The following is a 15,067-nucleotide window of genomic DNA, read 5'->3' on the forward strand; positions in this document are numbered from 1 at the left end:
GGCTAGGACACTTCCTGTTTCCTAGTAACAATAGGAAGTGTCCGCGGAGCTGGGGGTAGACTCTGGCTCCGGCCAGCTGCGCCCTCTTTCCTTTGCCTCCTTCCTTCTCCCTTTTCTCCTTTCCTTCTTTCCATCCCTTCCCGCCTCCCAGGAGCCCTGGCGAAGTGTGCGTGTGTGGGAGCGCGAGAGCCCCCCACAGCCACCCCTTGGGGCGCGCGGCTGCAGTTAGGGTGAGGGTCCCAGTGCGCAGGCGCGCTCCCGTTCGCGGTCCCCAACGGACTCACCCGCGGCGGGAACGAAAAGGGGCCACCCGAGCGAGGTAGGGGTCCTGAGAGGAAATTGGCCGAGGAGATGAGTGAGGGGAGAACACCTGGTTGGTGGTTGATCAGGAGAAGGGGCTCGAGCGAAGGAGCTTTGTGAGGTGAGAAGTCGCGAAGCAGGTTGAGTGAGGGGGTTTAGATCCGGAGGTTTGAGTTGTAGGCGCGTAGGGGTCCCATGAGAGTGAAGAATCAGAGTCCGCGAAGGCCAAGGTGATGGAAGGGGCATGGGGGCCTGCTATGGAGAGAGTAAGGGCTCCGGAGAGAAGATCGCCGGAGTCATTGGGTTTGCTCCTGTGAAACTGGGATAAGAGGAGCAGCAGTGTGTTGCGAGGATTAAGTGACACAAGAATATTCTTTACTTAGCACAGGACCCCGCGCATGCCCAGTAATGCCCAGGTAATGCCCAGTTAGCGTGAGTTGATGTCAACATAAGTATTTTAAAAGGGGATAGGAGAAAAAAAAGGAAAAGGGTATAGTGAGGATGTGTAAGAAAGAAAACGGTAGGGGGTGAAGACCAACCAGAAATGGGTTGGAATTTTCCAAGATGTAAGATAATTTGGGTTCAGGGGCAAGTAGGTGAAGGAGGTGGCTCACATAGTCTTTCAGTGACCCTGAAGGAATAAGAGGTTGGGGGAACAAGCCAGCCCTTTCTCTGAAGAGGGCTCCTACCCTACTTCTCAGGTCCTCCGCTGTCACCTGGAGAAAAAGGCTGCTTTTCAGTGTCTCTAGGCTGTGTGCTGTTTAGCTGAGGGATCAGGGAGAGAAGACTGAACTTCTCATATTGAAGGTCCTAGAAAAGGTTCAGGTTTCCTTGAAGAGCTCTCAGGAGATAGGTTGGTTGGTTGGTTGGTTGGTTGAGAAGTATACAGAAAAGAGGGTTAGAGACAGTAGGTTTTTTTGGATTTGGTCTGTGAACAGAGGTAGGTAGGACTGTGGTCAGAGATAGGTTGCATCCCTCTAGACTCGTTTCCTTATCTATATCTCTAGGGATGAGTTAGGCCTAGGAGCTTGTGTGCAAGGAGGCCTTAAATGATGCTTTTAGATTAGATCCAGCAGAAAGCAAGTCCCTGGGGATTACTGCTTGGGGAACATCTCTGTGACCTCTGTGAGCTTGTTGCTTATAGAGCCAAGAGGCAAAGTTAACTGAGGCCTGCCTTCTGACCGCTGCCCGCCTCTTCCTAGGCCTTGGTCCCACCACCAGAGGAAGATGCTGTTGCCACCTGCCTGCTCTTCCTGAACCTCCAGGTTTCTGCCACACTGCCCCATGGAGGACACACCCACCTCACTCAGCTGCTCTGACTGTCAGCGCCACTTTCCTAGTCTCCCAGAGCTGTCCCGGCACCGAGAGCTGCTCCATCCATCTTCCAAGCAGGACAGTGAGGAGGCAGACAGTATCCCTCGGCCCTACCGCTGTCAGCAGTGTGGGCGGGGCTACCGTCACCCAGGGAGTTTGGTCAACCACCGGCGGACCCACGAGACTGGCCTTTTCCCTTGTACCACCTGTGGCAAGGACTTTACCAACCCTGTGGCCCTCAAGAGCCACATGAGGACTCATGCTCCTGAGGGCCGCCGGAGGCGCAGGCCTCCCCGCTCCAAGGAAGTTGTTCCACGCCTGCAGGGAGAAACAACATCCTCTGACTCCAGGGACCAGAGGCTCAGCCCTGGGGAAAGCTGGACAAGCCAGGAAAAACCTGTTGAAGAGACATCTGGCTCTGGGCCTGAGCCCAGGGAAGATCCATCCACCAGACAAAGAGGCTGGGAAAGCCAGCCAGATTCCGAAGAGGGTGCGGAGGGCTGGGGGCCCACCACCAATTCTGCGAGAGCCACCCCGCTGCCCACCCCAGCCAGCAGCCTCCTTAGCAATTTGGAACAGTATTTGGCTGAATCAGTTGTGAATTTCACAGGGGGCCAGGAGCCGGCTCAGCCACCTCCTGCTGAGGAGGAACGGCGGTACAAGTGCAGTCAGTGTGGCAAGACTTACAAGCATGCCGGGAGCCTCACCAACCACCGGCAGAGCCACACCCTGGGCATCTACCCTTGTGCCATCTGCTTCAAGGAGTTTTCTAACCTAATGGCTCTGAAGAACCACTCCCGACTCCATGCCCAGTATCAGCCTTACCAGTGTCCCCACTGTCCCCGTGCCTTCCGGCTCCCCCGAGAGCTGCTGGACCACCAACAGTCCCATGAGGGGGCAAGGCAGGAGCAGCTATGGGAAGAGAAAGGGATGCCCACAACCAATGGGCACACAGATCAGAGCAGCCAGGACCAGCTCCCTAGTACACAGATGCTGAACTGCTCCGGGGAGCTCAGCACCTCTGGGGAGCTGGAGGACTGCGGCCCTGAGGAGTACCGGCCTTTCCGCTGTGGGGACTGTGGCCGTACATACCGCCATGCCGGGAGCCTCATCAACCATCGTAAGAGCCACCAGACAGGTGTCTACCCCTGCTCCATCTGTTCGAAGCAGTTGTTCAATGCAGCTGCCCTCAAAAACCACGTGCGGGCTCATCACAGACCCCGGCAAGGAGCTGGGGAAGATGGGCAGCCATCAGTGCCATCAACTCCCCTGCCTCTGGCAGATACAACTCACAAAGAGGAAGAAGTCCCCACCATCACCCTGGACCACCGCCCCTATAAGTGCGATGAGTGTGGTCGGGCTTACCGCCACCGGGGGAGCCTGGTGAACCACCGCCACAGCCATCGGACTGGAGAATACCAGTGCTCCCTCTGTCCCCGCAAGTACCCCAACCTTATGGCCCTGCGCAACCATGTACGAGTCCATTGCAAAGCCGCTCGCCGCAGTGCAGGACCAGGGGCTGAGGGACCCCCCAGTCACCTCAAGGTAGAGCTCCCTCCTGACCAAGTGGAAGCAGAGGCAGCCCCGCATATGGATCAGGGGCATGGGTGCAAACATGAAGAGGAGGCCACAGGTGTCTCCCCAGCAGCAGAGAGGACAGCACCACAGATGTGTAACCTCTGTGGGATGCTCTTTGAAGACCCTGAGAGCCTTGAACACCATGGCCGGACTCATGGGGAAGGGGAAGACAGTAGGACAGAGACCAGGGTGTCCCCTCCTCGGGCATTTGCCTGCCAAGATTGTGGGAAGAGCTATCGCCACTCAGGGAGCCTTATCAACCACAGGCAGACCCACCAGACAGGGGACTTCAGTTGCGGGGCCTGTGCCAAGCACTTCCACACCATGGCTGCCATGAAGAACCATTTGCGACGCCACAGTGGGCGGTGGAGCAGGCAGCACCGGAGGAGGGCTAGCAGTGCTGGCAGTGGCGGGGAAGCCAAACTCCCATCAGGCGGGAACTGGGCGCAGGAGTTGGTGGAAAGCAATGAGGGCCTGGACGATCCGCAAGAGCCTCCAGGCGGAGGTCCTAACGGAGCCGAAGGCAGCTTGGAAAGCGACAGGGGCTCTTTGCAGGTTGAGGCCGAAAGAGATAGATGTGGGCTTGAGCGGGCTGAGGCCCATAGCCAGGGTGATAAAGAGAGCAGCGGTAGTGAGGAAGGGCTGAAAAGGAAGGAGGCATGTTTCCTTGACAACTCAGACATCCCAGGCCATGAGGAGAGCAATGGGACTCGCTTCTGTGATGGTGCCACAGGGGTGAATGAAGACCAGAAACCAGCCACTGGCCAGTGCAGCTCCCCTCGCCAACCTCCTGAAGCTGTCACCAGCTGGCAGGCTGAGGTCTCCCACACGTGTTCTGACTGTGGGCATTCTTTCCCTCATGCCACTGGCCTGCTGAGCCATAGGCCCTGCCATCCACCAGGCATCTATCAGTGCTCCCTCTGCCCGAAGGAGTTCGACTCTCTGCCTGCCCTGCGCAGCCACTTCCAGAACCACGGGCCCGGGGAGGCAGCCCCTGCGCAGCCTTTCCTCTGCTGCCTCTGCGGCATGATCTTCCCAGGACGGGCTGGCTACAGGCTTCACCGACGCCAGGCTCATGACTCTTCTGGTCTGACTGAGGGCTCCGAGGAGGAGGGGGAAGAGGAAGGAGCCTCAGGGGCAACCTCGACCCAGAGCCCTCCGCTACAGCTCTCGGAAGCAGAGCTATTGAATCAGCTGCAGCGGGAGGTGGAGGCACTGGATGGAGCTGGTTATGGGCACATCTGTGGCTGCTGTGGTCAGACTTATGATGACCTGGGGAGCTTGGAGCGTCACCACCAGAGTCAGAGTTCTGGGAACACCACAGACAAAGCTCCCAGCCACTTAGGAGAGTCAGATGATGCCATGGGAAGGATTGCAGATGGTGACTGTGTCTTTGAGGGCACAGCAGTGGCTTCTCTCTCTGGGGAGGGTGGGGACACAAAGTCTGGAGAGGGAGCAGGTGCCATGGTTGTAGACAGCGTTTGCCTGCAGGGCGGGGAAAGCCCACCTGAGACCCAACCCCGCCCCTTTCGCTGCAATCAGTGTGGTAAGACCTATCGCCATGGCGGCAGCCTGGTAAACCACCGCAAGATCCACCAGACTGGAGACTTCATCTGTCCTGTCTGCTCCCGCTGCTACCCCAACCTGGCTGCCTACCGTAATCATCTGCGAAACCACCCACGCTGCAAAGGCTCTGAGCCCCAGGTGGGGCTTGTGCCAGAGGCCGGAGGTAGCAGAGAGCCTCCGAAAGTGGCAGAAGGACCGGGGCAGGCAGACATGGGAAAATTCCAGGAAGAACTTAAAGCAGAGCCCTCAGAGGAGGAGGCAAAGGTGAAAGAGGAGGAGTGGGAGGAGGCCTCTGTGAAGGCGGGCGAGGCAGAGCCGAGGCTGGAGACGGCAGAGAAGAGCTGCCAGACTGAGGCCAGCTCAGAGCGTCCCTTCAGCTGTGAGGTGTGTGGCCGGTCCTACAAGCATGCTGGCAGCCTCATCAATCACCGACAGAGCCACCAGACTGGCCATTTTGGCTGTCAGGCCTGTTCCAAGGGCTTCTCCAACCTCATGTCCCTCAAGAACCACCGGCGCATCCATGCAGATCCTCGGCGTTTCCGCTGCAGTGAATGTGGGAAGGCCTTCCGCCTGCGGAAACAGCTGGCCAGCCACCAACGGGTCCACACCGAGCGAGGTGGGAGCGGGGGCGCCCGGAAGCTGACTCGGGAAGATCGACCCTTCAGGTGTGGGCAGTGCGGGCGGGCCTACCGCCACGCGGGCAGCCTCCTGAACCACCGGCGCAGCCACGAGACAGGTCACTACAGCTGTCCCACTTGCCCCAAGACCTACTCCAATGGCGTGGCCCTGAAGGACCACCAGAGGCTGCACTCAGAGAGCCGGCGGCGGCGAGCAGGGCTGTCACGGCGGATGGCCGTGCGCTGTGCCCTGTGTGGCCGGGGTTTCCCTGGCCGGGGATCTCTGGAGCGGCACCTCCGGGAGCATGAAGCAGAGACTGAAAGGGATCAGAGGGGCCTGGAGGGCCCAGAGGGGAACCAGGCTGATGGCCAGGGACTAGAAGACAGATCAGGTGATACTGAGGCAGTTCTCCAGCTGGAGGACAGACCCGGGAGGCTGGAGGAGCAGAATCAGAGCCCCATTGGGGCAGCAGGTTCAGAACCCACTGAGCTAGTATCCAGGGACATGGGGAATGTCGAAGGGAGGCAAGGAGATGGGGGACCGGTGAATCATGGTGAAGGTTGGGTTCCTCTGGGTCATGTACTGACCAAGCCAGAAGATGAGTCAGGGGACAGTATCCCCAAGAGTTCTTGCCACCTTGGCAACAGCCAGCCCAATGGCCCTAGTCTGAGTCCTGTGGAGAGCTGGGACAATGGAGATAGCAAACCTCAGCTCCAGCCAGAGAGTCACCCCTTTTCCTGCAGCTGTTGTGGCAAGACGTACTGCCAGTCAGAAGGCCCTCTGAACTGCCACAGCACCCCCAAGACAGACTGCCACCATTGCCTGCTCTGCTCCAAGGAGGTCTCAAATCCTGTGGCCACAAGGAGCCACAGCTGCAACCACATAGCTGCCCAGACCTTTGCCTGCCCTGACTGTGGTAAGGCTTTTCAGTCCCATCATGAACTAGCCAGTCACCTGCACACTCATGCCAGCAGCCTCAGTCAGGTGCCACCCCAGACACAGGAGGCCAGAGGTACTGCCAGTGGGATTGTGGAAGCTGAGGCAGATCCCTCTGGCCAAGGGGGAATCCAGAAGTCCCCATCAGAACCCCACACAGCCCCAGGAGAGAATGCTGGGAGAGCTAATGGGGGCCAAGGAGTAAAGTCCACGGTGGCTGAAGACGAGGAACGGCCCTTCCGCTGTGCCCAGTGTGGGCGGTCCTACCGCCATGCCGGTAGCCTGCTAAACCATCAGAAGGCTCACACCACTGGACTCTACCCATGCTCCCTCTGCCCCAAACTTCTACCTAACCTGTTGTCCCTTAAAAACCATGGCAGGACCCACACAGACCCCAAGCGCCACCGTTGCAGCATCTGTGGCAAGGCCTTCCGGACAGCTGCCCGGCTGGAGGGTCATGGGCGGGTCCATGCACCTCGGGAGGGGCCCTTCACTTGCCCCCATTGTCCCCGCCACTTCCGCCGCCGAATCAGCTTCCAGCAGCACCAGCAGCAGCACCAGGAGGAGTGGACAGTGGCCAGCTCTGGTACGGGGGCATGAATGGCTTGGGCAGAGAACGGAAGGGTCCCAGAGGAGATGGGCACAGAGTGGGGGGGCAAGGAGTGAGGGGGGGAAGGTCACATGACTTCCTAGCGGGGGTGGGGCAGGTGCAGCTTGGATATGGAGAAAATCAGTTTGAGGATGCCACCTTGGGAGGACTGACATTGGAACCTCTGGGTCAGGTGAACAGCCTGCTGGGCTGAACTGTGGGGTGGGGTAGGGTGTGGGCAGAGGCTGAGGCAGCCGCAGGGCAGGAACCAAAGAAGAAGGGGTGTTTTGTTTGAGGAGAGGAGGCAGCTATCTGGCTACTACATCTGGAAACTCCTGATCCAGCCAGTCAAAGAATGATTTCCAGAGAGAATGGTCTCCAGAGAAAGGTGGTGCTCTTTCCTTGAGGCAGGTAGCAAGAGTGAGGAATGGGGTGTGGGAGGCACCCCCAGACTAGACTGCTCTGTGGGTTTTGTGGCTTTTGTGTTGACTTGGCCAGGGAAGCTGGGCCACTGGTTAGCCCCCCAGCTTGCTGTCCCTCTTCCCTGCATCTTGTCTCTGGTCCCCCTCCTCATTGCTTGGAAACTAGATCTCTGGTCATTTGCTACTGATACTGCCCCCTGTCTCTTCTCCCCTTTATTGAACCCTTTCTTCTCTCTGCTGTGCATCTCCTTTTTAGGAGCCAACCAAACCACTCTTTCTACCTGCATCCCCCCTTCCCGCCAGCACACCTTTAACTGGAGGACTGAGTCACAGATAATTGTTTCTTTGAAGCCAGGCCCAGCTGTAGCAACAGCAGCCATTAGCCCCTATCTCCCATCGTCTATCAGGGAAGATTTCCATGGAAAGCCACCCCACCCAGCCCTGCTGGAGGAGGAGGCTATGGGGGAGTGGGGCAGCCTGTTTCCTCAGCCTGTTCCTGGGCCCTCGGCTCATGCCGTCAGCCTCCTCTAGAGATCTGTAGGCCTTGTCCCAGAACCCCTCCATATAGTGGCCACCAAGGGCGGGTGTCCCTGAGATGGCTGGTCTTTGACCAGGGACTCAGGGAAGGAGGGGATGGTGAGTGAGAGTGCCCTGAGAGAGTGCTGACACGATGGCTTTCAGAATAAAAGATTTCTCGTGACCTCAAGGGAATGAGCGAGAGGCCAGTCAATGAGGCCTAGAAAAATAATTAGGAGTTCTCACGCAGGCCTCTGGGGCCCCGCGGGGTGCTGTCAGGATGGCCTGCGGGGCTAGGGAACAAGGGGTGCAAGCTGTGTGGGGTTTGCTGCCCTGAGTCAGTGATTTCCTTTCTTTCTCCCCAGGAGCCCCAAAGGCACCAGCAGCAGGCAGAGGGGGCTTGTCATTGCCCCCTCCACCCACCCCCACGACCTCACTTCTGGATCCTTCACCCCAGTGGCCTGCAGACCTCAGCTTCTCCCTCTAAACTTCAAGTCTCCAAAGATCAGAATACGGGCGGGGAGGGGGGGCAGGTTGCAGGGAAAGGCTTGATCTCCATGTTTTGCTCAGGAGTAGTTAGGCTTCCCCATCTCTTATTCTCTCCCACTGTGCAGAGGACCCAGATCTGGCTGCTTGCATTAGGAGGGGGTGAGGTATCCCTCATGTCCCTGTCCTTGAAGGCTTTCCTTTCCCCATTCTTTGTCACTATGCTCTTCCTTATGACCAGCCCTGCAAGAAACCCGGTGCCAGGCTCTGCCATGATGTGGGGCCACTGTCACCAGCCAGATTCCAACACCAGGGAGAGGCCATTCAGAGAGCCACAGGTGGGAATGTTGCCTGTGGAAGGGGAGCCTTTTGCTACAATTTGTAACTTATTTTCTAAAGTCTATTTTGTAACAATTTATTTAAGTTTTAAAAAAAAGGAAAATTGCTCCCCCAACCCCCAAAAAATGAATTTTCAAAGTAAGTGGCTGGTGTGATCGTATCTGAGGGGGTGAAGACTAGGGAAGGCTGGGGACGCCTGCGTCGGACAGCAGAGCTGGGTGTAGGGGAGCATCCATAGGTGACACCTCCCTGTCCTGCAGGGTAGGGAGTGAGGGCAGCAGCTGGTCTGGGCAGGCTTCTTCCCAGAGCCCCCTGGGCTGTTGGGCCTGCCCCGTGCCTGGCGTCACATGTGGGTTGGGGAAGTGGGAGAGGGACAAGGGCAGTGACGCACGGATTGTCTCACTGTGTCTGCAGTATCCCAGAGCCACCTGTTAACAGCCAGTTGGTTTGCCTGTCAGGAAGAGGAAGGAGGGCGGGGTTGGCCTCATCCTCAGAACTTTCCTCCCTCCCTGGAAGAAGAGGAAGAAGATGCTACTTAACCCCCATGACATGAGAAAACTGAGGTTTGAAGTTGAGAGGCCTGCTCCAAGTCATAATAATGAAGAACCAGAATTCTGTCCTATCCCAGGGCAACCTAGAGGTGGGTCAGAACAGATCTTTCCCTGGATGGAGAGAGGATGGGTCTAAAGAGGGAAGTGTCAGCAGGGAAGCCCTAGGGCCACGTACTCATGTTGGCCAAGCAGCTTCCAGGCTCAGTCTCAGGCTCCGGCTCCTCAGCAAAATAGACCTGCCAGTCCAAACTGCTGACCCAGCTCTCATAGGCGGGGAGTGCCATGAAGACTGCGGGCCTTGCCGGGCCTTGGCAGGCATCTCCAAAGCTGTGTAGCCCAGCCAGGAACCATGTGCCCCTCACCTCATGCACCAGTGGTGTCCCAGAGAGACCCTGTAAGGGGTTAGGTGACAGTGGGTGACTTCCTCTTCTCCCTAGGCAGCGGTGGGGGCAGAAGGGGCTAGGGGCTGGGCCGAGGCTCTGGCTGCTTGGGAGCCAGCTGGCAGAAAGGCCCGATTTCAAGTGAGAGGCAGGCCTGGAGGCCAAGCCTGGCAGAAGGTCTGTGAGTTACAGGATAAAGATGCCGGGGTCTGTGGAGTGAGGTCTGGGGGACTGGGGCTCACCTCACAGTGGGGTGGCTCACCCACAACACTGGTACACACCATCCCTGGCAGAATGGGGATGTTGTCGCTCCCAGGAGTTGTATGCAGCCGGCTGCAGGCCCTGGGTCCCAGGAGGGTCACAGGCACAGTCTGAGGGGAGCTGATGCCTGTAGGGTGAAGGTAAAGACCCAGCTGTCCCAGCAGCCTCTAGGATGGATGGACAGCTGCTGGGGCCTGTCCTACATACCTGCTCCTTGGCGGGGCAGCCCCAGGACCCAGCCACGTTCCCCGTCAGGCAGATGGTGGTCAGAATAGGGCAGGCAGAGGGGCCGAAGGCTGGGGCCTAGTGTCACAGGTTGGGCCAGCAACAGGAAGGCCACATCGTAGCCCCCCTCTGGGTGGGTATAAGCCCCATGCAGGATGAGTTGCTTCAGGCCTCGCTCCTCTGCTCCAGTCCCCAGTGCTATGGTCCATTCCTCTGGGGTCTGGCGCCTGTGTAGAGGCAGCATCGGGTGGTGGGGCTGCCAGTGAGGGCAGGAGAGGGGGTGGGGGTGGGCACAAAGGCAAGAGAGATGGCTCACCCAATGAAGCAGTGGGCAGCAGTCAGCACTACCTCCTCTGACACCAGGGCTCCACCACAGGCCAGCTTCCCCTGGTGCTTCAGCCTGGCATCCCAGGGCCATGGGGAGGGGACTCCTGCCTGGGGACCTTCTCTCCTCAAGGATCCACAGGCTGGAACAGACGGATTACATCACCTGCCTTCTTGCTAAGTGCTTACTGCATGCCTGGCCCTGTGCTAAGCACTGCCCACGATATCCTTTAAGCTGGATCTTGTTACCCTTGTTACCGACATAACCAAAGTTCCAGAGAGGTCAAGTGACTTTCTAGCTCATTAAACACAGGCAGGTTGCTGACTTGAGACTCAAAAGCTAAGACCTAAGCTCTTAAACCCTGATGGTCTAGCCTCATGGGAGTGGCCCTGCTCATCATTCTCCTACCCCATCTGTCTGTACCCCTCCAGGCTTGGACTGGCCCCAGAATTCTGGCTCACTAGTACTGCTCTTACCATCAAGACACAGCTTCCATCCTAAGAATTACTTTTCATGAAATTTGCATGTTAGTCACTTAATGCTAGAATTCTGAGTGGGAGCCCTGCCCTGTCCAATCTCACTGGGTCCCTGCTTGGAAACTTGCAGCTTACCCCTACAACCTTCAATTAGATCTCAGATCCCTCGTCTCACCTAAACTCTAAATGCACAGAGTTCTGAAGTAACTATGCCTCTCAGCCCTAAATGGGGGTGTTACTATCTTAGGGGCTGAAAGGGGCCTTAAAAGCCCCCTAATTAGTACGTGAACGTTTTGTCCCAATTTTCTATTCTGAGCTGAAACTTGCTTCACTGTGCTTCTGTCTGCTGCCCAGAAGTCCTTATGCAGGCCTGGGTGTCCCGACATGTCCCACTCCTAATGCGCCCTGCTCATACCTACACAGCTGTCCTCATCACTCATCTCTGGGGTCTCTGGGTTCTGGGACAGGAAGACTGCCCCCTGAGCCTGAGCCTGCAGCCAGGAGCTGTAAGCAGCTGTGTTGGTCAGCAGCACGGGAGTGTCTTCTTGGGCACAGCTTGATGCAAAGCTGATGATCCCAGCCTGGACCCAGTATCCATCAGGCTCGCGGCACAGCACGGGGCCCCCGGAATCTCCCTGGAGCCAGGCAAAGGAGTCAAGGATAGACACTTGAGCCCCAGCCATGGGCAGACACCCTCTAACAGTGGCACTGCCACCCATCCCTATGGATTGAGTACCAAGCCCAGGGCTAGGTCCCCCCTCCCCTTCTGTTCCCTTCCCTTATCTTCCCCATCAGACCTGACAAGGCCCCTGCACCCCAGGCTGGGCGCCCCCACACAGCATCCCAGGCCGAGCTGGGCTGGCCAGCAGACGCTGGTGCAGCCGGTTGTAGAGACAGTTACATGTGGGGCGGCTGATTAGACGCAGGCGCAGATTTCGCAGAGTCCTGGGAGCTGGCAAAAGAAAGGGGGTTGGGAGACCAAGAGACGTTGAGTAGAGGGACAGTTGGCAGCTGAGGCTATGTGACCTTGGGCAAGCATAGGGCCTCTGGGCTTCAGTCTGGGCCAGTACTTACCACCATTGGTGTCCTGATCCCAGCCAGTGGCCCAGCAGGAGGTCCCAAAAGGAAAGCGATGGGTAGGTTGGGGCAAGCAGAGGGGTGTGTGGGCCATGGGGTGGGCAAGTTGTAGCAGGGCCAGGTCTGAGCCCTGGCTGTAGTGGCTATAGGCCCGTGGCAGCTGCAGAGCCGTCACTCCTACCTCCTCAGCCCCTGGGCTCAGCCCCTCACGTTGCAGAGAACCCAGGACAACCGACCAGGAGTTCAGTTCTGTCACTGCTGCCCTGAAAGAGGAGGGACAAGGCCGAGGCACTGAATGCAAAGGGGGACAGTGGCAAAAGCCAGAAGCTCTGCCTGACTCCAGCCACGACTCACTTTTCAAAGCAGTGAGCAGCAGTGAGGACCCAGGTGTCCGCCACCAGGGATCCGCTGCAGATGTGGACTCCCCGCCTCCTCACACTCACTTGCCACGGCCACTCGCCAGGTACCGTGATGCCCTCCTGAGGCTCAGGGGGGCCAGGGCCACGCTGCCCACACACTGTGAAGAGGGGCGGATCAGACTGGCAGAAGGCCTATCCTGTCCTCCCCAAGGCCAGACGGAGCCCCAAGAAAGGCCTGGCCCCATGTCCCCAGAGCTTACCATGCTGAGCTGCTCGAAGACCTGGGAAGAGAGAGACACAGGTGAGACCTGGGGGAGCCTTACCTGCCTAGCCCAGCCTTGGTGGAAGGCATAGGTTTTGGGGGTCGGGCCCTGGGTCCTTGCCTATGACTGTGCAGCTACCTCACCGGCCCCTCCCAGAATGAAAATATATGAGGTCAAGAAACAGCTTTTATTGGAAGCTATTCAGAGTGTACACTTAGTAATTAATTCTCCTCCCTTAGCTGTGCTCAGCACTCCTGGGCCAGGGTTCAGCTTGGGACCAGTCCAACCCTCCTCCAGGCTTCAGAACCCCCAACTCCAGCCCCCGCCACTGAGTCAGGGAGGCGGCCCATAAATGTGGTGAGCATTAGCTTAATTGTGCTTTCAGCCGTGATGCCTAAGAGGAAGGATTAGAGGCCAACGTCACGTCCAAGTGGGGGAGGGCTCCAGGAGATGGAGACTCACCCCACCCCTGTTCTGACAACTCAGACACCCCCACTTTTCCCAGAAACTGCCAGAAATTCTACTAAAGGATCCCCTGCCTTCCCTCTTTCCCGTCACAGGCATATCAACATCTGGGCCAGGAGAGATGGGACATACGGAGAGACAGGGAGACAAAGGAGCCAAAGAGCTCCCAGAACTCGCCAAAGGTCATTCTGGAAGAGGAGAGGCAGAGAGGGGAACAGGGTACACGCACACGGGCACATACAGATACAGACTAAAGTCTAGCCCAAGAAAGTCACTCCTGTTCTGACATGAGTGGCCGCATACACCTCCCCTGCTACACAGCCAGACACAGTTACATCACCACAGACAGCCTGTCCACCCCACTGGCATGCTCCCTCACACGCACCAAGATGTGAGGCGGCCGGGGCAGAGGGTGGCCCCTGAACACCCACTGCACCACTCCCCTACCCACACAAACACAGGGGTGCTCACCCTTCATGAGGACCACTGCTCCCAGGATGAGCAGCCCGGGTCCCCAGCTCTGCTTCATGCTGCTCCAGGCCACTCTGCTGCCTAAGCTCTGGGTTTCAGAGAGGCCACCTGGGTTTCCCTAGCTCCACCTCTGCTCCGCCCCCAAGTTGGCTCAGAGTCAGGTGTCCTTGCTTTTCCTCAGCCCTGGAAGGGAGCCTGAGCAGCTCCCAGCTCTGGGGCTGTGGCTGTGTTACCCTGGGCTATTCGCCACCCCTCTCTGGGCTGTAGCCGTGGCCACATTTTGTGGATTCAAATCCTAGCTGCCCCCATTTACTGCTTGAGTGACCTTGGACAATTAGCCTGTCTGTGAACTCAGAATTGTTGAAGGTCAAAGGGCTTGGACCAGAGTCTGACATAGAGTAGACTTGCTCCCAGCATGGAAGCTGTCCTCTGGGAACTGGGAGGGGCACTCACTTGATTTCAGCTTTCCCACCTCTCTCCCAGGCCCACTCCCAGAGGCCATGTGTGCAGGGCTGGGTATTGAGGCCCGGGGCTCACTGTTACTTGCTGGCAATGAGACTGACGAATCTCAACACCTCTCTGCTGCCTTCCCAGAGACCAGGGTCATAGTGGTTCCCACCTTTCTTGCAGGTGGTGGAAGACTCAGTTGGGAGGGAAGAACACTCAGAGTGTACTCTTTTTTTCTTCCCAACTTCTAACTCAGGTCAGCCCAAACTTCTAGGGAATCCTGACCCCAACACAGATGCAGCTGTGTTAAGAACATAGACACGAGGGATCCCTGGGTGGCGCAGTGGTTTGGCGCCTGCCTTTGGCCCAGGGCGCGATCCTGGAGACCCGGGATCGAATCCCACGTCGGGCTCCCGGTGCATGGAGCCTGCTTCTCCCTCTGCCTGTGTCTCTGCCTCTCTCTCTCTCTCTCTGTGACTATCATAAATCAATAAAAAAAAAAAAAAAAAAAAAAAAGAACATAGACACGAGCCAGATGGCCCCTGTGGATCCAAATCCTGAGAGCCCACTAATCCCCTCCCTGGCACTAGCTGTGTGGTCTTACATAAATTACTTACCCTCTCTGTCCCCATTTCCTCATCAAGATAGGGATAATACAATTGGATATATAAGGGTTACATGAGTTAACATATGTTCTTAAGCAGTCCTTGGCATGTGGCTAAGTGCTTGGTATATATTAGGAAAAATAAAACAAAAATACTCAAAATGTGTCCCTGGTCTTCCAGGGCTGCCAAGACTGACTTGGGGTGATAGATAAGGCAGCTGAAGGGGTTACAGTTAGACCACAGGAAGAACTTGCCAGCAAGCATGTGCAGAAGTAGAAAAGTAGTTTGCCCATGCAGGCTGTCCCCGAAGAGAAAGTCTGGCTCTCATTGGGCAGCAAGGATGAGCTGCCAGCCTGTTTCTTAGGGGTGGGGCTGATGGTACACCAACTCTTACTGACTATACACGCTGAAGAAGGGACTAACCATCCTTTCTAGGTAGGTCCTCCACTCTCCCTCTCACTCATATGCTTCTAGTACAGAGGAGGCAAGACGGGGGGA

At 57.3% G+C, this 15,067-nt stretch overlaps 2 protein-coding genes across 7 annotated transcripts; one reads left to right on the forward strand and one right to left on the reverse strand.

Annotated features, from left to right (window-relative positions):
- Positions 1–25: 25 nt before the first annotated feature.
- ZNF646 (zinc finger protein 646) lies at positions 26–8,806 on the forward strand. 2 transcript variants are annotated; one of them, XM_072836568.1, is made up of 3 exons: positions 26–319; positions 1,503–6,898; positions 8,205–8,806. In XM_072836568.1, exons 2-3 carry the CDS (start codon positions 1,585–1,587, stop codon positions 8,324–8,326), a joined length of 5,436 nt encoding a protein of 1,811 aa, XP_072692669.1. In that variant the 5' UTR covers positions 26–319; positions 1,503–1,584; the 3' UTR covers positions 8,327–8,806. The 2 variants fall into 2 exon arrangements, with proteins under 2 accessions (XP_072692669.1, XP_072692670.1); XM_072836569.1 differs by having other exon boundaries at positions 282–421.
- Positions 8,304–14,978, reverse strand: PRSS53 (serine protease 53). 5 transcript variants are annotated; one of them, XM_072836575.1, is made up of 11 exons: positions 13,518–14,978; positions 12,579–12,599; positions 12,314–12,476; positions 11,957–12,222; positions 11,680–11,834; positions 11,298–11,517; positions 10,398–10,548; positions 10,064–10,308; positions 9,877–9,983; positions 9,391–9,607; positions 8,304–9,173 (listed from the first exon to the last, which is right to left on the reverse strand). In XM_072836575.1, exons 1-11 carry the CDS (start codon positions 13,573–13,575, stop codon positions 9,064–9,066), a joined length of 1,713 nt encoding a protein of 570 aa, XP_072692676.1. In that variant the 5' UTR covers positions 13,576–14,978; the 3' UTR covers positions 8,304–9,063. The 5 variants fall into 5 exon arrangements, with proteins under 5 accessions (XP_072692676.1, XP_072692677.1, XP_072692675.1 ...); XM_072836576.1 differs by having other exon boundaries at positions 8,304–9,115; positions 9,838–9,983; XM_072836574.1 differs by having other exon boundaries at positions 9,838–9,983.
- Between the last annotated feature and the right edge of the window lie 89 nt (positions 14,979–15,067).

This window comes from Canis lupus, chromosome 8, assembly GCF_048164855.1.
Source record: "Canis lupus baileyi chromosome 8, mCanLup2.hap1, whole genome shotgun sequence".
Lineage (NCBI taxonomy): Eukaryota > Metazoa > Chordata > Mammalia > Carnivora > Canidae > Canis > Canis lupus.